Genomic DNA, 23,983 nt, shown 5'->3' with positions numbered 1-23,983 from the left:
GTCAGAAGTGGCAGAACTGGCGTATAATGGCAGCTTACCGGACACCAAGGGAGGAAGGAAGCCTGAACTCAAACAAAACAAACAAACAAAACCCACGTTCTACGATATCACACTCCGTGTCAGTTGTGGGGCTGAGTTCTTGGGCAAATGCTGTCTTATTCAGGAAGTCCGTTTCTACACCTACATCGAGTAGGGTACAGCCTATGCTTTCTTGCAGTGGGTTCAGTGTTGAGGATTGAGGTTCAGGTCTCTGATGCACTTCAGTCCCTGCGCAGGGCAGATGTGTGCACGGCTCCACTACTCTGCATGTAGACGCCTGCGTTCCCAGCACCAGGTTGAAGATGCTCTCTCGTCCTCTGCACATATTTTTTGGCATGTTTGTCGTGCGTTGTTAAGTGGCTGAAGTTAAGTGCACTCATGCTTGGGTCTTCTTCAACTATTTCACTGTCTACACGTCTGTTTTCTGTGCCAGTACCTTACTGTTTTTATTACTATAGCTCTGTAATATATCTTCATAAAACTAAAAAGCTTCTGCTACTAGCTAAACATAGAGACTGGAAGTGGGGTGGCTGGGCAGAAACAGGATATAAGCAGGGAGAAACAGGAAATCGCTCTCTTGTCTGCTGAGATGCTAAGGAGGTGGCTTGCTCCTTCTCTCTATCTCTCAGCATTTTCCTCTATTTATTTATTTGTTTGTTTGTTTATTTACTAAACCAATTAGAACTCCATATACAAGTAATATCAGAAGTTATACTCAAGGTCTCACCAACATGATTGCCTAGACTCGAGCTCAAAAGGACAACAAAAGACATGCCAAAATGGACAGGACAAAGCCCATGCCGGCACCTAAGCAATGCTGAGGGTTAAAGAAATATCTCCTACAGGGAAGAACTCACAGCCCTGAAAATGTACACACAAGCTGTTCCAGGTGTGAGATAAAAGGCTGAACCAGGGATTGAGAACAGAATAGTGTATTCCGGTCCAGATCCAGATCCAGATGGTTGAACAGATGACCAGGCAGGCAGCTGAGTAAGCCAACTTCAACTGTGGAGCTGTCTTACTTAGGGTGGCTATTGCTACTATGAAACGGTATGACCAAAGCAACTGGGGGAGGAAAAGGGTTATTCAGTTTAGCTTCCACACCAGTTTGTCATCAAAGGAAGTCAGGACCGGACCTCAACAGGGCGGGATCCTGGAGGCAGGAGCTGATGCAGAGGCCATGGAGGTGCTGCTCACTGGCTTGCTCAGCCTGCTTTCTTATAGAATCCAGGACCACCAGTTCAGGGATGGCTCCACCCACCATCTGCTGGGCCCTCCCCAACTAATCACTTGGGAAGGCTGTAGAACCTTCTCTGTGCTGGAGGAAGCAGGCTACGGGGCAGGCTTTGATGTTACAGCCGTATCCGACTTCCAGTTCACTCTCTTCTGCTTCCTTTGTGCAGCTGGGATGTGAGCTCTCTTTTTTTTTCTGAACCTGCTGCTTGCTACCATGCCTCACCTGCCATTATGGCTCTCCATCTGGATGGAACTGTAGACTCAAATATACTTTTCCTTTATAAGTTGCCTTGGTCGTGGCATTTTATCACAGCAACAAAACATAACTAATACACTAGGCACAGTGATACATGCTTCTAACCCTCTGCACTAAGGAAGCAAAGGACGGAGGAGCAGAGGTCCACACCACCCCTGGTGTACAGTGAGTTTGAGGCAGGCCTGCCTGGGCTACTTAAGACCTTGGCTTTTTGACTTTTTTAAAGACTTGGTTTACATGAAGGAATGAAGGCTGCACAGCAAGGAATCGAGGCTACAGCATACCGGGCCCAGGCTACACAGGCCGGAGCATATCGTGAGAGTGAGTCCGAGGACAGGGAGGGAGAGGCGATGCCTTCGAGCCGTGACTGACATTCAGGGTGATTTGGTAATTTTAGGGGCTCTTTATTGTAATAGGATTTCCCACTTATCTATCATCTTTTCAATGCTCTAACGTACCTGAAGCTTTCTACATGACCTCAGGAGTGTTCAGGGATACAAGAGTAGAACACAGCACAAGGAGTTTTCACAGCCCTTGTGCACAGCTCAGATGGATGCTGATTCTGTGGTGCACAGAACCGGAGCAACAGTCAGAAGGTCTCATGCTGCCCTTTGCTAAGCAAAGACTCACAGCAAAAGAGGCCAACTCTAAACATTAACTCCACAATCAGCGCTACAGAGCCCGGAAATCGGGTGAGAAACACACGATACTGGATTTCATTAGTTGTGAATCTGTCACATAATGAAATGTGATGTCTTTTTGCCACTGGGTGCCGAAGACACAGATGAGACATGTTTAAGCTGTGAGACAGAATACATCTAAAGCATGAACTTACTAACCAGAGATTGTCAGCGTGATCTCCTGTGGAGAGCCGGAGGGTGTGGCGGTGGGGCCAGCGGCCTGGGCAAGGACCTGGCTGAGGCTTGAGTTGTTGATGGTGAGGGTGATCTCATGGGGGCCCGTCGAAGTGGACACAAGGCCCTGGGTTTGATTCCCCAGTACTACAGAAAAGGAAGAGAAGACGGAGGGGAAGAGAGAGGACACAAGGAAGAAAAGGAGGTAAGTGAAAAAATGCTAAAACCAAAGAAAAACAATTCCATGAACATTACATGGACATATGCTGAACGTACAGCATTGAAACTAAGAAAACGTGAGGGTTTTATTTCTTTGGTGAGCTTCACAAAGAGATGAAGAATGGCACTACCCTACCCTAACACACACTGAGTTACCACGAGCAACAAAATGAAGGACCAGCTTCTACCGAGAAGAGCAGCAGGCTCTTACCGCTGCTGCTGGTGCTCAGCACAGAGTCCTGCTCCGACAGCGGGCCGATGGTCAGATTGGCAGATGTCACCGTGGGCTGTAAGGACAGGCCTGAGACAGGCTGGATGACGACGCTGGCTGGGACAGTGCTGTCTGACGTCGGAAGAGAGTTGCTCTGTGAGCCTGTGCCAGGCTCCCCTGCTATTGGCTGAGCGAGCAGCTGGCCCTGTTGTAGTGTTTGCTGCAGAATGCTCGGGTCAATCTGTAAAGCAACACAGACATGTTTAAGTGACCCACGGGATTTAGACAAGGTAAATGCACAGGAAACAAAGGTAGTCGCCACACCTGCAGGGTGATATTGTTGATGCTGGAGGCATCGATTCCAGAAATCTGAACATTGGGTCCAACCAAATTAGCAGCCAGCTGCAACTGGATACCTTCCAGGGTGGCCAAACTCCCATCCGTTAGAGACACTGTCAAGTCCCCACCAGCTGGACAGAGAATGAGAAACAAAAAGGAGTTAACCGCTGAAAGCGCTTTAAATCTAAAATAACTCACTTTTCCCATGGGGATTTTAAAATACAGAAGTTTTACATGTTATGGTAATATATCTAGTTAAGAACTACAAATATTTATACTACAGACATAACATATCTTGTAACAAAACAGCCCCTGTGAAATAAATAATCTTCCCATTTCAGACTCCAGGAAACAGGCTGGAAGAGATGCAGACTGGCCCACCCACAAACACAACAGCAGCCGCTGAGCGGTGCTCTGGCTTTCGTGCCCCCAGTGAACAGAAACAGAAGGGAAAGACCCACAGATAGCTGCAGGGATTGTGGTGCTTGCTTGTAAGTGCACAATAGATCCAACCGGCATAAACATAATACTCTTTAAGCATTGTGTGACCAACGTTCAGTAGGGTAACTCCACTAGATCAAAGCGTCTGCACACCACGAACGTCTCCTAAATAAATCATGAGGCGGTCGACCAGAAGGAGCGACGCAGGGAGGAGGAAGCAGCTTTCCCCACGGCTGTGTTCGGAGCAGGTGAGGGGCACGCGTGGGCTTCTTACCTGATACGGAGGCAGGAAGGATAGCCTGGCCCACCAGCCCTGGCTGCAGCATGCTCTGCTCAAACTGCCCTGTCAGAGTGGAGTTGTTCATGATGAACACATTGGGGTCGTTGGAAGAGGAGTTGAGGAGGTTCACAGACTGCAGACTGTCTGAGGAGCTTTGGGCCACAGGCTTCCGGGCTTTCTTTGGGTCTGACTTGTAATGAAACTGCATATGAGTCTTCCTTCGCCCAGAAGTTCGGAAGCGCAGCTCGCAGTGAGGACACTTGAAAGGCTTCGCCCCTGTGTGCAGGCGCATGTGCACCTTCAGGCTTCCCTTTGTGGAGAAGGAGTTGCTGCAGACATGACAGCTGAAGAGCTTCTGGCCTACAAGAGCGGCAGGGAGCAGCAGGGGTGAGTGACAGCCTGAGCCCTGGGAGCCCTCCACCAGGCAGCAGGGACACAAGGCACTGCTTTCATGACCACACAGCTAACTGCAGGTGTGCGCGTGCGCATGCACACTGTGTGCAAGCTGGCTTGCGTTTGCACTCCCTCTAAGGCTTTGTGATCTGAAATCACTACATTCCATGGGACCAGGACTCAGTATTTGATTTACTTTCTAGAAGACTTAAGGCTGGGTCACATTCCTGCCCTGTTTGTTTCTGTGCACAGACTATGTAAGATCTCAGTCTATTTCCTCTCTGTGGGACTGGAAACAGAGATGTCAGCACAAGCAGCACCACACTTGGAGGGCTGGACTGGCGAACTCCATCCTGAGCCCACAGGCCCTGTGCCCGCTGTTATGTATCCTATGGCTTTCCTTCTGGTCCTTCTCATCATGACCTGCATAATAAAAGCCACCAAGGTGAAAATGACAATGACTGTCCTGGAAGAGCACAGGGTCAGAAACCCAGAAGTGAGTGCTGCCCTTTACCCAGGATAATCAGGCAGACTCACTCACTCACAGAGGCAAGCCTGCGATCGTATATTGCTCTGGGGTCTCCAGAAGTCACCTTGTCATTCCAGAGAGGGAAACCGTTTTTCTTACCTGTGTAACCGAAGCTGAACTCCCACACCGTATAGCCTGGAACAGCTGTACTGGTCTCAGGGACACCCTGGCATCAGCACGTGACAGTGTGCCGGGCCTGGGTGTGCAAGCTGAGCTGAGCGGAGCAAGCCCCTCCACCCTCAGCAAGCTCACAGCACAGTAAGGGAACAGGACAAGTGCATGTGAGAAAGTCTTCGTAAATGAGTTTGCCCCTGCTTAGTTCAAAGAGGCATTCATGGAACTTCAATAAACATAAGAAATTCCATTTGTAGTTATTAGTTCAAACTCATGATCAAAAACTTTGGAATATGGGTTAATTTGATGATGATGCCCAGTGGACCACAGTAACAATGTCTAACATTCACTGAAGAGTTCCTATGTCCCTATATGCCAAACACACTACTGTTATTTCTTAATACAAATAAAGTCTCAATGGAGTTGGGGGGTGGGGCTATTAGCCTCAGGTGCCTATGGCTGAGAAAATATACCTTCTAATTCAGCAGTTCTGTAACCCTTCAATACAGTTCCTCATATGGTGGTGACCCCGACTGTAAAACTTTTCATTGCTATGATATAACTGTAATGTTGCTACTATTACTATTATGAATCATAATGAAAATATCTGTGTTTTCTAAGGATCTTATACTGTCCTTATGAAAGGGTCATTTGACCCACAGGTTGAGGACCATTCTTCTAACAGCAGACTTCAAGGAGCAAAGATTTGTGGGATTTTTTGTTTGTTTGTTTGCTTCAAGACAGAGTTTTTCTGTGTAGATTTGGAGCCTGTCCTGGAACTCACTTTGTAGACCAGGCTGGCCTGGAACTCACAGAGATCTGCCTGCTTTATATTTTCAATGCAACTTATTTGTGGCAATATTTTTTTTTATGATCTAACAAATAAATTATGCCTGAAGATCAGAGCGCAGAGCTAGTTACAGGAGTCAGCCATACAAGCCAGGCAGTGGTGGCACACACCTTGACTCCCAGGAAAGGAGTTGAATACAAGATGGTGGAGACAGGGTTACAGGGTACTCAATCCACAGGGACACTGAGGACAGGATCACCCCAGCCTTGGTAGAGGTGACAACTCTCTGGTGACTTGGCTGTCTCTGGGTTTTTATTATTCGTGCTAAACTGATTTTCATATCCTCAAGTCAGGTAAAGAAAAGGCCAAGGAAACAAGACACAGTACGATTTTCTCCCCACATAAAAACATACAATAATCTGGTAACCCTCAGCAGACTCATCGGCCCAGCAAACTGAATCTCTGTGGCCAGAGTAAAATAGGAACTTATGAAAGTTAGTAAGCCTGAGTGAGAACACAGGGAATTTATAGTTCAATTTTTGAGGTTTTATCCCTCCCTCCCTCCCTTTAAGAGTTAAACCATTTTCCTTACATCAGGAATAAAAAACCTTCGTACTTTATTTTTTCATAGTTTCTAATTTTGCGTTCTCTGTAATTCTGAAGTATTTGCATAAAGCATGCAGCCACAGCCTAAGCAATGTGCGCGCTGAGGGGTCGGTCCTTACCAGTGTGAGTCTTCACGTGGCAGTCTAGCGTGGACTTCACAGTAAAGCTCTTCCCGCACTCGTCACACTTGTATGGCTTTTCTCCAGTGTGGATTCTAACATGCCTGTTAAAAAAGCACTTCTAATTAAGGAACTTTACTTCTTAACAATATACATATAAATTTAGAATCATAAAATAAGAACCATATGCTAATTATCTGAAGTGCGTGGTGTACACAGGACTCAGTAACAAAGACTGCACCGCTCCGGGGTCTGTCGCGCTCTACTGGAGGCTCTAGGCTCTCTTAGAGCCCAGCTTGGTGTCATGACCGCAAACTGGGTGGCATCATCGGGGAATAGGGCTCACTTCTGTTTTACCTTTTGGTTTTCTGAGACAGGGTTTCTCTGTGTGGCTTTGGAGCCTGTCCTGGAAGTCACTCTGTAGAGCAGGCTGGCCTCGAACCCACAGTGCTGGGATTGAAGGCGTGCGCCACACCCGGCTCACTCCCTCCGTCTACACAGGCCTGGCACTCTCACCTGCTGCTCTGCCGTGAGTTTCTTAGGCCCACGCTACACTTCACCTCACACATCGGTGTCGGCGTGGCTGTGTGACCTGTGACATCTGCTGCTCCCTATAGTCTCTTCTGTGCTCTCACACTGACTGGCAGCCCTCTGTAAGAATGTGTCTGCCAGTCTTCTATGCCCGAGGGAGCTTGGCACTCTGTGTCCCTCAGTTAAGTCGGCTCACTTTCTACCTCTGTCACAACTGCATAGAAAACTGTGTAAGCACCAGGGGCCCTCGGAGCCCTGCTCAGGGGCGGGCTCACTTGGCGGTAGAGCACATGGGCCATGGGTAACCTCCCACAGCCAAGGGAAAGGTGTCTGGGGACACTTCAAGTCTGCAGGAGCTCTGGGTGGCAGTGAGTGTCCTCACCTCACCAGGTCGCTGGGCTTCTTGAAGCTCTTGGGACAGTACGTGCAGCAGTTGGGGTGCTTAGGTTCAGCCTCCAGCTCTGCTTGCCTGTCCTTCACCTCACTGATGCGGTCCTTTTCCGCGGCTGACTGCACCAGGACCTTCTCAGACACAGTTGCACTCTCCTGGGGCTGAATTTTGGCCAGCTGGGCTGTCTCCTCTTCTGTGAAAGTGATGACCTCAGGGCGAGGCTTTCTTGATGCACCCCTGTCAGAGTTTTCCTCCTCTTCCTCCACACACGTGTCTATTAAAAGCATCGGAGAACGGGTTCAAAATCCCCATTAAAATTCAAATTTCAATGAGAAAAGGAAGATGAAGCACCTAAGGTTAGTGCAGTTAACCTAATTAAGCCACATGTCAGACAGCTGCTTTTCCAATTAGGGCTAATGGGAACTCATCTGACCAGGGAGAAGGAGGGACTAGGAATCCACGATGCTTAAAGCCCAGAAGCCGAAGTCCTCGGAACCGTCTGTTGATGAAGCCCACCGAGTAACTAACTGCTTTGCCACACTGGATCAAGGCTTTTGTAACTCCAAATGGTTTGGGCAAATTGTAAAAGAAATGTACAGGAGGGACCCTGATGTTGACTTGTGCCCTCACGGGCAGATGACCACAAGCAAATGGGGGTAAGCACCAGGAAGAGAGCAAAGACTCCCTCGGCAGATCTCATCCGAGTGCTGCCAAAGGGCCGTAAATGGCATGGATGCTGCATCTAACACAAGCTGAGATGAGACACACTGCAAGGCGTGTGAGGATTACACTCATTAAAACACGACCTCTGTGTGCTGGAACGAACATTCTAATACCAGCTTCACTTGTGGAATTTAGCAAAAGGAAGCCATCCAATAAACAGAAACAGCAAATTCGCCAGAGACATAAACCCAAGGTACAGGAGCTGGGCAAATTATTAACATGTGGAATGTTTGCTAGCAAATGAGATTAATCTCTCCAACCACACAGTGGCTATGTGATTAAGTGAGGTAATGCAATGTGACACTGAGCACACCTCTGGCCAGGGGGACTTCAAAAAAATGTAGCTCTAAAATTTCAAGGGAAAAGTCAAAGATGAGCTCTGCATTCATTCACAGCACACAGTAACAAACACAAGTACGTGGACGCATCTGATACAGACCTGTGCTCACTAGGTTTCGGTAGAGCCAAGCTAAGGGCACTCTAACGGCAGCACAGCCTCACAGGTTAAAAGAAACCCCACACACACGCATGCTCAGTGCAGCTGCAAGGGCACATGCTGAGCTGCAAGTCCCTGCATGCCAACCAGGAGAGCTGAGCACCCGCACGGGGAGGCTCTGAGTTGGCTCTCAAAGGGCATGGCACGCAGGCGTTCCCATTCAGAAAATACAACCGCACAGAGACACACAAACGATAGCTATGTTAACCAGGGCTTCCCAGATGCAGGTAGACATGCATGTGTGTAGTACTGGCAATCTGAGCCAGTGTCCAGAGCCCACCTGGAGAGGAAGGAGAGTGTCCACTCCACAAAGCTGGCCTCTACCTCCACATATGTGCTATGCACCCACCTACATACATCATGGCCATCCAATAATACATTCTTAAATTAAAAATTCAAGGTGCAGCTGGGTGGTGGCACACGCCTTTAATCCCAGCCCTTGGGAGGCAGAGGCAGGAAGATCTCTGTGAGTTTAGGAGGGAGTTCCAAGACAGGCCCCAAAGCCACAGAGAAACCATCTCCAAAAAAACAAAAAAAAAAAAAAAGAAAAGAAAAAGAAAAACAACAAAAAACAAATTCAAGGTGCTACTAAGCTCGATTTGTAAGATTACAATATTAAAACCAAATTGTAACTCATAATTAAATTGGCAACTTGAGCAGTAACCTTGCAATCCAAACAGAAAGTACCTCCTCCCTCTGTGTCTGCTGCTGCTGAGGCTGCAGACGCGGCTGCCTGGTGTCTCTTCATGTGCTTCTTACAGTGAATCGCCGTGCGAAAACCCTCTTCGCAGAACGGACACTTGTAAGGCTTCAAGCTCATGTGTGTGGCCATGTGCCTCGTGAGGCTGCCATTGGTGGTGAACGAGGCATTGCAGATGCTGCAGCTGAATGCCTTGACTCCTGTGTCAACAGACAGACCAAAGCGTGTTGTTCGTCACCGTGAAATCACAGGCATTCAAGGACTAACAAGCGTGTACCAAGTTTAAGATTTTGCCCGGGTACTGTCAGTCAGGGTACTGACAGCATGTCTGCCATAGTCTCTACTAAACGAAGAGGCCCGAGGAGAGGCTGCTCACAACAAACCCAGACTGCTCTGTCTCACCCTTGACTTCACAGCTGTCCTGTGCAGCCACAGCGCAGGGCTTGCTAGTTAGACCCAGGGAGAAGCTGTGAAGTCTCCCACGGCCCCACTTCTGAGGAAGCATCAGTCCCTTCCTGATGGAACAGAACTCAGAAGCACCGCCTGACCTCGCCTTCTCTCAGTGGACTGGCTCTCCCTGCCTCTAGAACAGTACCACTAATCTCTCAACCACCTTCTCAACACCCCTCAAAACCACCCCACCATCAACAGACACATTTGTAAGTGGTGCCCCATCGTTTCCAAATAAAGCCTTACACAGGATGCACACTGATGTCGAATGTGTACATTACACTGTAAGCACAATGTGTTCAACAGGTAACTATGATTTAACCACAAGCCATATATCTGATGAAGATCCAACGTCCAGGCTATATTTTTAAAACGGTTTACCAAATTGATGATAACTAAAACAATAACTTTAAAATGGGAGAAAGATTAGAACAGACACACAGACACTGCTCAACAAGTACATGGGAAGGAGAGTTCAACACCCTGAGCTGCTCAAAACACATAAATCACACCCCAGAGAATGACTGCTCCCGCCTAAGAAGGGAGGCAGCAAAAGACACACAGTAACAATCACTGATGGGATGAGGAGGAATCAGGGTCGCCAACACTTGCAGGTACACATGGAAAGGGTTACCTGGAAAAGTCCACGGTGAGCTTGCTTACGCAGGATTTCAAACCCAAGGCTTTACATGAGCAAAGCAAGTTTCTCCAAAAAATCATCACCCCCAGAACCATCCCCAGCCCTAAAAAGGGTTATCCATGTGGCCAACAATCGTGTTCCTTGATGGACAAGTAAAGCCATAGTAGTAGAGCTGGTAAATAGGTAAACTAAGCTTGATTTATCTGTCTAATGAAATCCCGTGGACCATGAAAAGATCATAGTACTGACACATGCTAGAACACTGATGAACCTTGAACAGCGCACTGTACTAAGTCAAAGAGTATGACCACTAAAGCCATTTAGTCTACAAGAAACAGACAGTAACCTGTATGTGTCTTCTCATGAGACTTGAGGACACCAGAGGAGACGAAACCACGCCCACAGAGCTTGCACTTGTAAGGCTTCTCCCCCGTGTGTGAGCGCACGTGCTGCTTCAAGTGGCTGGACTTCTTGAAGCCTTTGTTGCAATAGTCACATCTAGAAAGGAAACACAGAGAACTCAGAGCACAACTGCCAAGCAGCCAGACAGCTGGCAAGAAACGGGAGAAAAGCAACTTTAGCATGCTCACTAAGTGGTCAGTATTCACACATGGCTAAACCATGGCACTGTTCCACACTCGGGGCACAGAACAGGCAGGGGCAAGGACAGTCATTGCTGGATCAAGTTCTGTATAGAATATTTGTAATCTTAAATGTTATTATTTTGAAATTGATAAATGCTGTATCTCCCTCCCCAAGAGATGATTTAATTCAAGAACAACTTTCTGGATCCTTGATAAATTGGGGTGATGATAAAAACCTACTTCCCAGGCTGAGGAAACTGAGCAGCAGGGCACATGGCCATTCACTGCAGGCATCCGGTCAGCCCATAGCACTCAGGAGCTGGGTCTGACAGTGATTACCTGTAAGAGCGCCTGCTCTGGTCCTCACTGTCCTCCAGGAATTGTGCACGCTGTGTTTGTAGGTCTAGATCCTCTTGAGATGACTCTGGAAGCAAACGAGTTGCCTAAAATGATAAGAAATATAAAGCAAGAACAATGACTATCTACAAATAATATAAGACGACTCAATGAGAACAAAGATATAAATGTTCATAATACAGTTTTCAAAGAAAGAAGCCACAAGCAGTCCATTGTAAAAGTCTGAAACAGAGAAAGTATAAGTTATGATTGCATACGGATTAACTTTCCATTAAACTATTTATTCACAGGTTGTTTAAGGCAGTCTAAGTCTTGTTAGCCAAGGCTAGCCCGCAGTGTGCTATGTTGATCAAGTTTGTGTCAAACTCATGACCCTCCCAGCTCAGCCTTCCAAGCATTGGGATTATAGATGTGAACCTTATGCCTGACTAATAACCTACTTCAGTGCAAAGCATGAACAAACATGATGTATCCTAGTAAGAGGCCACTCTTTCACCAGGTTGACTCTACTACCTATGAAGACGAATCTTAGATGCCCTAGATATGCTAAAGGACTAACTCTGTGACAGTATTGGGGACTGGTAGAACCGTCATGGGGAGGACCTGCTTTGAGAATGTCGTTATTAAGGGCATGCCCTCGTACAGGAAATTGGAACCCCAACTTTCCCCTTTCTCCCCCAGATGTCACAAGGTAAGCATTTGTCTCCACCACATGTGCCCCAAGGATGACGCTCTGCCATGCTACAGGCCCAAAGCAGCAGAGCTAGGAATTCATAGAGCAAAGTTTCTGAAACTATGAAGCAAAATAATCCTTTTCTGCTTTCAGGTTGGTTACCTGAGGAATGTTGTCAGGGCAGTAGAAAGTAATACACTGGTGTGAATAAGTGTGCTTCTTTCTGAGAACAATAAGACCTTTCTCTTGTCTCAAGAGGCCTAGGGAAAGGAAATTCACCTCTGCCTCTCCAAGAAGGTACCAAAGAGCAGTCGCCCTGACCCCTACTCTGACATGAGGGCCACAGCCCACAGTAGCACCACAGCACCTCACCCAGCCTAGTCAAAACATTCTGACTTCAAAATAATCCTACCCACGCTGGACAGCGCAAACGGACTTCAGAATACCGAGCAACCAAAGGGTAGGCTGTAAACGCCCCCGCAAGGCAACGGAAACAAGGTCCTTTCTTACTTGTTCACCGAACTCCCATGACCAAATCAGACAAAGCCCCATCCTGCTACATCACCTGCACTGGGCAGGCGACTCTACTCAGAGGGATGTGTAGTAAAGCTCAGCTGCTGGGTGAGGAGCGCTTCAGCCACCCTGCACGCACTCACCACATTAATGGCATCAGAGCTGGGGGCCTGTAGCAAGCTTTGCTGGTGGAAACTCGTCGACAAGGCCTGGGACTCAAGCGTGCTGGAGTCCTGCAGCTGCTGCACGGGTGAGAATGGAGCCTGCTGACTGTACGCATCAGTCACCGCAAACCCTGAAAGAGACGAGGCGCCCGCCGGGACTCAGCAAGACATGCCAATTATACCCAGGAAAAGTCAACATACACACAGAAAGACACTGAGGCAATGTCCGCTTCCTGAATGAGAATCAAGATCAGGGTGCTGTTTTAGCAGCTCTAAGTTATACGGTGAAAGGCAGGGTGTTGTGCCCAGTCCATATCCAGCCATGGACACCAATTCCCAGCCATCGCCTCCTCTGGGATGAAAACCCTGCACAGAATGGCTGTAAAACTCATTTTCGAGGAGATTACAAAATATTATATAAAGAAAATATAAATGTATGCAATTATTGGTTTTAAACCATAAAATTTTACAGAAGCCCTGGAGAAACACCCTCCGTTTTGCAAACTAAACCCAGGAGAGGTCAGGTGGTTTGCATACTTACTGAAATTCACACTGACCTTGTGAAAGCTCTGCAGACTCAAAAGACTGCTGTGGAGTAGTCTGCTCTTCAAACTGGTCCATGTGCCCTGGGAGAGGGTCCTGGGGCGCTGTAAACCCATCTAAGGGCGAGGAGAAAGAAACACACGCTGTAGTCATTGCCCTGCTGTGGACCATCTGAAAGCACTCTAGTGAGTTTTCAAAATGTAGCCCACTCATTCTGAAAACACAAGAGGAAGGTAACATCCCTTGTTATAAAGTTATACACATAATGAAATATTCTGAAATGCAGCTACACTTAGTAATTACGTAAAACTCAGGCATCATAGGGGAGAAGATGTGTACAATCCTGCCCATAGACTACACTTTAGGATGCCCAGAACAAAACTGTGAATAGGCCGGCAGACTGTGTGCTGACACCTGGTAAGACCAGAGCTTGCTGGGCCGCAGAGCGATGAGGGAGCTCAGCTGGCAGGCACCGCCTGTTGGCCAGCGCTGCCCATCAAACAAAGCAGCAAGCCGCTTCACATTCTCTACCAGGAACCCTGGCTCTGCTCACCGGGACTGGTGACGGTTACCAGACTCACTAGTCTGGGAATCTACATGGAGTCCTTGTCACAGAATACTAATGAACACAGCTAAAAGGAAACATGTTGAGATGTATCAAAAGTTTACAAAACTTGCATAGAAGACCCTACTTCTATGAGCCATGAATATGCTGAATATGGACACAAAGAGAAACACACAGAAAGAAGACCACGCTGACACATTTGTTTACAAAAACTGAAAGAACTTACAACAAAATGGGGAGAGTAAGTTTTTCTATAGGCCTAAGATTTCAAGTCATTTAAAAATTTGCCACCACGAAGTCAGACCCATATCAGAAAAATCACCAAATCCCTAAAACAAACTGATAAAACTGAGCCGCTGATGTCTGGTTAAAGGGTGTAAAGGACAACACTAACCCTAACATCACAGCGGCACGCACACACACTAGACACAAACTGACTTTAAAGGGCAAGGCCTACAGTGGACGTGGCTCAGTCGCCGTGCCTAGCCTACAAGACCTGGATATCATCCCCACCACCTAGAAGAAGGCAACGGGATTGCACCGGGCTACGCTGCGATCATGAGAAAACCCAAAGCTCCTCGAGTGGTACCTTCATCGGCTTCCAGAGGCTGATCTGCCAACTGCTGTCCAAGCTCTGCATCTTCGGGGCCTACCACATGCTGCGGCCCCAGTTCCAATATAGCCTCGGGGTCTGCCGCCACGGTCTCTGGGGTCTCCTGCAATTCTGCGCTTTCAATCTCCACAGGCATGGGAGCTGACACTTGCATGCCTTGCTGGTCCACGGTGCTGTCGTCCATGGAGGAAGCCTCCTGATGTTGCTGGAGCTGCTGTGCTAGTTCGTATCTTTGGAAAAGCAGCAACAATTTGCAAAGTAGACATCGGTGAAAGGTGTCATTCGCTAAAAATGGCACTTTTATTCTTCATTATTTCATTTTGAATTCATGGCGTGAACCTAGCTAAAAGTTACCTACTTTATTATAATTCCAAAGGAAACCCTGTTGCCTTCCGTTGCTGTCAGCAGTCACAGGACTTGAAGGCAAGTAGAGATGGGAAGGACAACACATGCAACAATTATGCTGAAGTTTAAAATGCCAGGAAGACAGTGAACACCTGTAACCTCAGCATTAGGAGGCTGGCGCAGGAAAACTGCTGTGAGTTCAGAGCTACCCTGCATTACACAGTGAGCTGATGTCTCAGAACGAGCCCCACTCCTTAAAAAGCAATCTTGCAATTTGTTGACTCTGCTTGGTCCAGGGCAGTGTCTGCGGTATGGTATCACACACAGATACCCCAAGCCATGTGCTAAAGGCTCAGTTCCCAGCACGGTAGCGCTCACAGGTGAGACCCACATGGGGCTTTTGCTTACTAGTGTAGGTGTTTGGGTTTGATTTTTATAAACTTTAATTTTCAAGGTTATAATTAAATCATTTCCCTCTTCCCTGTCTCCTTGCTCTCTTTCAGATTCAGAACCTTTTAAACATTAATTGTAGCTACACAGCAGATATATATATATATATATATATGTATGTATATATATATATTCCTCAATACATGAATATGAGCTGCTCATATATCCTCAACACATGGAAAGAGCTGTTCAGTCTGAATAACGTTACTCATTGTATGTTTTCAAGGCTGACCATTTGGTACTGGATGAGCAATCACTGTGCTATTCTATTCCCTGGGGAGCACTGTTTCTCATTATGTAGGGTATACTCTAGAGGTCCAACTTTCTAAGAAAACGGCATTTAACATGCCGTAGAGTACCCACACTCCTAAGTTCCAGGCCTCTCTACTGCTTGTGAGCCACCCTAACAAAGTGGGAATGGAATTAAACATTCCCGTCAACATGGGTTCCCAGGTCCCAAACATCACAGCACTGAGTTGCCCCCACAGACTGCACAGCCAGACATGTAACTGTGAGGTCTATTTCACTACCACCAATATGATGCTGCCTGGGTGATCGATCTATAGCAGCAGGTAACTTCCTGTATAAACATGTCAAAATCAAGTCAATCCATACTGTTAAATGTGCTTCAACTCAGGAAAAGACAAAACAAAACAAAAATGACCTACTACCGTTAACTTATTCTTGCAGGGAGGGGAGAGGGGAGCTTTTGTAGGGAATGTTCGGGTAGATTCGTTGGAGTTGAAATGCTGTCAGCGTTCCTGGGCAGCAGGTTTAATGCTCTTTCATGATGGGCCTAGGCTAGCCCTCACTTAAGATGAACGGAGATGCTTTGAATATCACTACAGATTGCTTCAAGGGATGCTAGCCTCGGTCCTGAATCAGAAACATGCCATTTTCATATTAATTCCATCATAGCTGAGTTAGTTTTGTACCAAATAAAAATATAGGACACATTGAATAACAAGTTCATAGCATATCTGAGACTCACGGTTTAGAATACCAATGAAATTCATTTATGAAACCTAGAAATCAGGCCAGGGAGATGGCTCAACAAGTAAGGGCTATTCCTGTTCAAGCCCATCAACCTGAATTCAAACTCCAGAGCCCACACAGTAGAAGGAGGGGAAAAAGACAGCGTGTGCATGTGTGTGCGCGCGTGTGTGTGAGTGTGTGTATGTGTGTGTGTATGTGTGTGTGTGTGTGTGTTAGGCACCAAAGGCAAGTACTTCTTAACTGGTCCCAGACCATCTGGGATTTATGAAGCTACTTAAACAGCGGGCACCTCAGCGCTACACTTACCTGTGGGTTTTCATGTGTTTTTTGCAGTTTAGTGAAGTCTTAAATGTCTTCTGGCAATAGGGACACATGTAGGGGCGGAGGTCGTTGTGTATGCCCATGTGTCGCCGTAAGCTGCCCCCTGTGGTGAAGGCTCCACTGCAGATCAGACACTTGAAGGACTTCAGTCCAGTGTGCGTCCGAACATGAGCTTTGAGCACTCCCGCAGAGACGAAGCCTCTGCCACACTGAGAACATTTGAAAGGTTTCTCACCCGTATGTGATCTGCAAAGCAGGAACAAGACCTTAGTGCATCTATTACACATCTATATTTATAGCAAGAGGGACTTCCCTCTGTGACACTCTCTCCAAGGTGAGACACAAGCTGCACACGCTGAAGTGAAAGCCTTCAGCATAGCTCCATTTTCAGATAGCACACTCCCTCTCAGGGACAAACGTTCTACTTTCTTTTCACTCATGTTAGTTAGCATCAAGAATTAAGCTCTGGTGAGAACACCTAAAAGAAGGTAAACATTCTAATTGAAATAAAACATGTTGGAAATTGTAAACACTAACTGTAAACTAACTAATATAACTGGAATATAAACAACTGAGGGAATTTCTGAGTAAAATATTTGAATGGATATATTCAAGAATTAAAAAAAAACATAAATAAGTATTTTTTTGGGCCAAATATTTTAACCATAAGCTAAGAGCGTCACCCTGAAAACCTAGTCACCAGACCACTGGTTCTCTGAGCTCGCACTCCGTCTCCACCCCTCTCCAACTTTACCTGATATGCTGTTTAAGATGGCAAGACTTTTTGTATGCTCGATGACAGTAAAAACATTTGTAGGGTCTATCTGCTTCGTTGCCAAAATTGTTATTAAAATAATTTTGGAAAAACTGGTTTTTTGGCATGGGCTGGATAAGACCTATAAATTCAAAGCAGGAGTAATTTACTGTTAGTGTTAGTATTAATAAGTCAAAGGCATTTGCTTTCAGCTAAAGCTAATAACTTTGATGAGCTACAGGCTCCAGTGTCATAGCAAATTCATATTAATTATTATGTTATGAATTATCATGTATTTAATCTTGTCATTTCAATGCCTATGGTGAAATATTCATCAATTGTTTCTTGGCACTGAAGAATGTGCATATTATTATAAATATCCACTAAGTCACAGTATGTTTGGTATTAATTTTTGCTCATGAATAGAAAAATTATTTAATATGGAGACTGTATAAAGTGTAAATCTTGCATCCCCATGGAAATCGCACAGTGACAATCTAAAGTACACTGTGACAGTAACGAGAGGGAGCAGGTCATGAGGTGACAAGCCCCTCCTGGGGTGCAGCCCTCACCAGTGACATCAGTGCCCTTATAAGAGAGGCCCTGCAAAGGTCAAGGCAGACTCATGATGAGAAAAGCTGACTGTTTAGACCTCAGCCAAAATGCAACATCTACACCCGCCCAGGGTCCAGAGAACGGGTGGGGAGGTAGGAGTCGGAAGACAGAAGGGCTGCTGTGAAACACTATCGTCTGAAGACACGAACAACAGAGATGACCCCCTGCATAATGTCTTCATAGAATAAAAAAGGTGTATGTGGGGGGGGGCTGGTTGGGAGGGAGAAGGAGCTGGAGGGCTGGGGAAATGAAAAATGCCGGTGAACTGTGATTGCGAGCACACGCATACACAAAGGAAACTGATTAAAAAGGAGAGAGAGAGGGAGGGAGGGAGAGAGGGAGGGAGAGAGGGAGAGAGGGGCCCGGAGAGCCGCCTGGTGCTGCCTGTGAGGAAGAAGGAAGGCCCCAACCAGACAGGGAATGTGCCAGTACCTAATAAAACCACATATGTCTTAATTACATTATTAGTAACAGCTTAGAGACCAGGTCAAGTTTCTGTTTCTTTCCAATGCAAAGGCTGAGCAGCCAGAACAGGAATCTTTTTTTTTTTTTTTTTTTTTTTTTTGAACACCCAGCATGGAAATCCAAAGACACAAATAGCTCTCGCACAGTGTGTCCTACATTAAAACCCCCTTCACCTTCATGGGTTCGGAGGCGGAAGGAACTCTCAGTGAGGACTACACAAGACTACTTCCACTTTTACACTAGCTGTCTTACACGAAACCGCAGTTTGGTCAGTACTTAAGATTTTTAATCTTGGCTGTGTAATAGACTAACCCAACACAGCAGTTTCTAACGGCGACGTCATCACCACTGCGCCTAAGCGTTTTCTGCACATGTCTACCTCACGTGGTCCAAAGGAAGAGCATCTGATCATCTACGATCAGCATCTATGACCCACCTTACCTAAGTCAGTTATGAGAATTGGTTCTTGCAAAGGGATGTCGGGGACAGGAACACTGGTCTTGCCAACCCGAACTTTCCCAGGGTTACGCTGGTGCCTCATCTTCCTCAACTCGGTGTGTTTGAAGTGGGAAGCTATGTGAGTCTTCCTATGGCCTGAGGTCCGGAACTTTTTATCACAGTGAGGACAAGCAAAAGGTCTAACCCCTGATAAGACAAAAGGGCATTTTAGAGTTATTTCAAGGAATTACACGTCACCAGCAACAAAGAATGTCCATATAAAACACTTCAAATACTTGACCACCCGTTCCACATTTACGTTAGGACTTCATGTATTTTATAAACCAGTTATTTTTCTTTTTCTTGCTTTTAATTAGTACTATTATAGATGCTAGACTATACAATGGCTTTTCAAGTAAGAAAGGACATATGCTATTTTAAGGACAAATCCAAGTTGTAACATGTGCACATTCAAATAACAAGTCAGTCATCCTAAAGAAGTGCAAGCTGTGTCAGAGCGCTGTCTGCCTCACTAACACGCACAGAACAGCACAGACCCTGCTCATGGCAGGCACGTGAGGCTGCACACACACACACACACGCACACACACACACACGCACACGCACACACACGCACGCACACACACACACACACACACGCACACACACGCACACGCACACGCACACACCAGCATTCCACAGCAGTTGGTATCTGTAAAAGAGCAGTGAAAGACTGTCATTAAGGCAGAGGCATCCCCCATTTTCTCCACTATGGCATCCCTGCTGTAAGAGTCCTAAGTCTCATAATCTTACTAGTAAAAGAAAATGGAACTTCCCAATTTTAACTTCTTCAGTCGCCTCAATCCCAGCTAAGGAGTTCTGAGTTCATGACTCTCAGTAACTATGAAGCTTCAAGGTTTCGATTACAACTGTATCCTTCATGCATCTTTTTTTTTTAATCTCAGTAACACTGTTGCTTGCAAACAATGGAGCCCAGTTAGGCCTGCAGGTCTCCTGAGACTGTGGAGTAATGTCCCCCCCCCCCCCCCCGTAGAAAGGTTTGCGGGCCTACCGCCAAGTCTCCCCCAGGACTCTTTCACTCGCTGCAGATGCACCCACTTATTGCTGTTGCTTTCCTAATGCCTCGCCCACCATACCCTCGTTCCCATGAGGACCCAGCTCACAAATCGACAAGGGGAGGAGGGATGTGGGAGTCCTCCGAGCCCCCGCACCCACAGTGTGTGCACACCTGTGTGGAGGCGGATGTGCACCTTGAGGCTCCCTGAGGTGGAGAAGCTCTTCATGCAGCACTGGCACTTGAAGGCCTTCACACCAGTGTGAGTTTTGATGTGAGCGGTCAGCGTGCTCTTCACGGCAAAGGCCCGGAAACACTGGGGACACTTGAAGGGCTTCTCATGGGTGTGGATGCGGATGTGGCGCACGAGGTCACTGGGCTTCCGGAACTCCTTTGTGCAGTAGGGACACACGTGCCACCGTACCCCGTTCTCCTCACGAATGGAGCCTGCAATGACAGAGGGCGTCCAAACTATAATAGCGTCACATAAAGGAAGGCCCTGCAGTGCCCTGTCCTTCCGGGAGGGGCAGGCTAAGGCAGCTCACTGCATCAATGGAAAGCTTTAAGTGCTTTGTCAAAGACACATGATCCACCAGAGAAAGATGAAAGCCCTGCATTACGGACATTGTCAAGAACAGTAATCTTGAAGGCAGTAGTGTGTATCCCAGGGTTCACAGAACAAAGTACAGTCCAGATAAGACAGAAAGCAGGTGTAATCAAACGACTCCATGATGGTGCGGAGTAAGAGGCTGAAGACTCCTCAGCCCTAAATGGAACTGCACCCCCAACCTTGCACGCAGGGATCACGGAGGAAGAGGACACAGAAGAGCGTAAAAGGCGGTGGGCTACCTCGAGGACACAACAGAGGGGCTGTACGCATGAAGTCAGCAGTTGCAACAACCTGCACGAAACCTGTACAAGCCCAAGCAGACTAAATGCTCACATGGAGATGGTAGTTAGGCAGGAAGTCCTACGCACTAGCCACGGAGCTGTAGGCAACTGTTAGCTGCTGGGAGAGGGGAAGACAGCTTTCTTTAAATAATAACAACAACAACAATAGTAAAAGACACAAAGCCAGGTGGGTAGAGGAAAAGGAAGGGCAGTTTTGAAGGACGAGAACCAAGGGAAGACACTGCACATTGATTGAGCATCTTAAACCACAAACATAGTCATACAAATGCAAATAAAAGGAAATGAGGAGCTCTAATGCATCAGCAGGGAATTAACAGTTAAGGCAAAAACATAGCACATGTAAATCTGGGGAATTCATAGACAGAAGTGAAAGATTATTATACAGCTCTGAGTGTAGTTGAAAACTATAGCTAGTATAGCTAGCAGGAAAAAAATGACAATGTATGGAAATAAACAATTTATTAAAATAAAAAACCTGAAATAAAACACAAAATCATTTTTACTTTTGGTATTTTCTTTTTGAAAATATCTTATTTTAATTATGTATATAAATAGGGCCAGGAAGATGCACATGAAAGGTCAGTGTCCAGAGGCCTTGAGCCTGTCGACCCCACACGTCTGCGATTATAGGCATAATGTGGGTGTTGAGAACTGAACACGGGTCCTCTGAAAGAGCAATACACATTTTAGACTACTAAGCCATCTCTCTGCCCCACCTTTTCATATTTTCAGTCAGATTTACCTGTGAAATCAAACATGTATTCATAGAAATAACAAGATAATTCAGCTAGCGAACACACTTAAAATTACACCGACCTTAGCCAAGCACATGAAGCTTCAACTCAAACTAGCTCCAACCTGTCTGTAGAGGAAAAAAGAAAATCTCTCATCTCCTCTTTATGGTCACAAAATACAAAGAATTTTCCATTTATGCCAAAGAAATAAAAGATATTTTATTCTCTAATAATCTGCTTAGCAAGAATAATTTAGCTAGAGAAGAAAACAGAGAGTAAGACATGGGCGGGAAGTAGTAACAGAGCTACAATGTCTACTAGCTAGACTTGAGAAGTCACCCTAGAAATCAGATTTAGCTTCTAGACATGCAAAATATGTACTCAGACATATAACAGGGCATCAAGCTTTCACACTGTAATTACTTCTGGGGCTAGATATAATAGGGACTGCAAGCGGACATCGCAGGCACTGTCTCAAACATAACACGTATGTGTTCGGAAAAATGAAAAACGCTAACAACGAGAAAGGCCTGGAAAACAGGATCTGCAGTAGTTAGGTAAGCTTCCCTATCTGGGCAAGTGCCCAGCCCCCTCAATACAGTCACACATTTAGGAGAGCAGTCACATTCTTCAGGGTGGAAGCTAATAATGTAAAACTGAGCACCGAATGTTAGCAAGTCTAAAGCCAGGAAAAGCCGAATATACGCTATCAAAATAGAATGAAATGGCTGAGCAGGAGACTAAAACAGTCTGCAAAAGACCCAGCTAGATCTGGAGGGTGACAGTCAATAAAGGTGACACTGTAACTCAGCAAGTAAAAATGACCAACTTAGCAACAGTGTTTGGACAAGCGAGCCGTTCTCAGAGGCGTGACTGCACTAGGCAGAAGCAGCAGCTCTGAGCCAGGGAGAGAGAAGGCCTGCTGGGAAAAGTACCCGTGGCCAAGCCCAATAACACACTCAGCCCCCAGAGACCCCACGGTGGAGAGAACCAACTCCGTCTCCGTCCCCCCCATGAGCACACTGTTGCACAAGTACCCCAACACACAAACACATATTTAAAAACTTTTAAAGAGAAACCCGTATTTTTGTCACAATAATGCAGAACACATTTGAAAAATGTAGCTTCATAACACAAAACATTTCTCCCACAAAGATAAAAAAGCCTAACTAGGAAGAACGTATGCCACAAAAATACATAAAAAGTTACTATAGCTGTGAATCTCTGCTTCTGCTTCCATCAGCTATTAGATGGAGGCTCTATAATGGCACTAAGGTAGTCGTCAATCTAATTATAGGGGAGGGCATTTAGAGTAGACTCTCCACTGTTGCTCGGATTCTTAGTTGGGATCATTCATTACTGGGAATTCCTGGGAATTGCCCTAGTGCCAGGGTTCTCTTTAATCCCAGAATGGCTCTCTCCATTGAGGCATCTCTTTCCTTGCTCTCCTTCTCTGTTCTTCCCCCAACTTCACCTTCCTGATCCCTCATGTTTTCCTCCCCCCTCCCCTTCTCTCCTCCTCTTTCTCCTACCCCCCCCCCCCACCCCATGCTCCCAATTTACTCAAGATCTTGTCCCTCCCCCCTTCTCGGGGAATCCATGTGTGTCTCTCTTAGGGTCCTCCTTGTTTCCTAGTTTCTCTGGCGGTGTGGATTGTAGGCTGGTGATCCTTTGCTCTGTGTCTAATATCTACCTAAGCACTGAGCTGAATTCCTGGAATCAAGTTGTAGAGAGGGAGGAGTGATGAGTAAGGGGTCAAGACCCTGCTGGGGAAACTCGGAGACAGCTGACCTGAGAAAATGGGAGCTCGTGGACCCCAGTGGCTGCCGAACCAGCATAGAACTGAACCAGGCCCCCTGAACGTGGGTGTCAGTTAGGGAGACTGGGCAGTCCATGGGGTCTCTGGCAGTGGAACCAGTATTTATTCCTAGTGCATGAATGGGCTTTAAGAGCCCATTCCCTATTGAGGGATACTCTCTCAGCCTAGATACACAGGGGAGGGCCTAAGTCCTGCCCCAAATGACATGACAGACTTTGATGGTTCCTCATGGGAGGTCTCACCCTCCCTGAGCAGTGGATGGGGGGATGGAATGGGGGAGTAAGGGGGAGGGTGGGAAGGAAAGGGAACTGTGTTTGCTTTGTAAAATAAGATTGTTTTTAATTTAAAAATAAAAACTTGTTTAAAAAATTAAGAAAATACTATAATTGAAGTAAAAGAATTTCTCTAGCAGCGAGTGAATGGCTCTCTCCTAGCTATACTCTGAAGCAGGTACTAACTACCAAGACCTTTCGGTTTTCCTCTCTCGTCAACAGCTTATCCAACAGACAACATCTGGGAACATGGCCCGAACAACTCAGCCTCCAGCATCAGCAGCAGCCACAGCGGAGAACAAATAGGGACAAAATGACAAGTGAGCCTCCCCGGGGTCAGCCCGGCAGTGCCAGAGGGGCTAGATGGTGGAGTGACAGAGAGGTGCCTGGTTTGTCTGTGGCGCCAGGGGCATACTTT

General features: G+C 46.6%; 1 protein-coding gene across 1 annotated transcript in view; it reads right to left on the bottom strand.

Moving 5' to 3' along the window:
- The window catches only part of Znf236 (zinc finger protein 236), a 67,086-nt gene that overhangs the window by 12,071 nt on the left and 31,032 nt on the right, over window positions 1-23,983 (bottom strand). Inside the window, exons 10-25 of the mRNA XM_051202229.1 lie at window positions 20,003-20,275; window positions 18,757-18,960; window positions 17,236-17,377; window positions 16,467-16,727; window positions 14,346-14,599; window positions 13,206-13,307; window positions 12,628-12,779; window positions 11,281-11,384; window positions 10,704-10,855; window positions 9,255-9,467; window positions 7,340-7,622; window positions 6,427-6,530; window positions 3,870-4,235; window positions 3,140-3,285; window positions 2,816-3,056; window positions 2,371-2,532 (exon numbers count right to left, since the gene is read on the bottom strand). Coding sequence (XP_051058186.1) covers window positions 2,371-2,532; window positions 2,816-3,056; window positions 3,140-3,285; window positions 3,870-4,235; window positions 6,427-6,530; window positions 7,340-7,622; window positions 9,255-9,467; window positions 10,704-10,855; window positions 11,281-11,384; window positions 12,628-12,779; window positions 13,206-13,307; window positions 14,346-14,599; window positions 16,467-16,727; window positions 17,236-17,377; window positions 18,757-18,960; window positions 20,003-20,275 — 3,159 coding nt within the window. The remainder of the gene's footprint in view (window positions 1-2,370; window positions 2,533-2,815; window positions 3,057-3,139; window positions 3,286-3,869; window positions 4,236-6,426; window positions 6,531-7,339; window positions 7,623-9,254; window positions 9,468-10,703; window positions 10,856-11,280; window positions 11,385-12,627; window positions 12,780-13,205; window positions 13,308-14,345; window positions 14,600-16,466; window positions 16,728-17,235; window positions 17,378-18,756; window positions 18,961-20,002; window positions 20,276-23,983) is intronic.

Source organism: Phodopus roborovskii, unplaced genomic scaffold (assembly GCF_943737965.1).
Source record: "Phodopus roborovskii unplaced genomic scaffold, PHOROB, whole genome shotgun sequence".
Lineage (NCBI taxonomy): Eukaryota > Metazoa > Chordata > Mammalia > Rodentia > Cricetidae > Phodopus > Phodopus roborovskii.
Note: the sequence above shows the minus strand (reverse complement) of the source record. Positions and strands in the feature narration are given on the sequence as shown.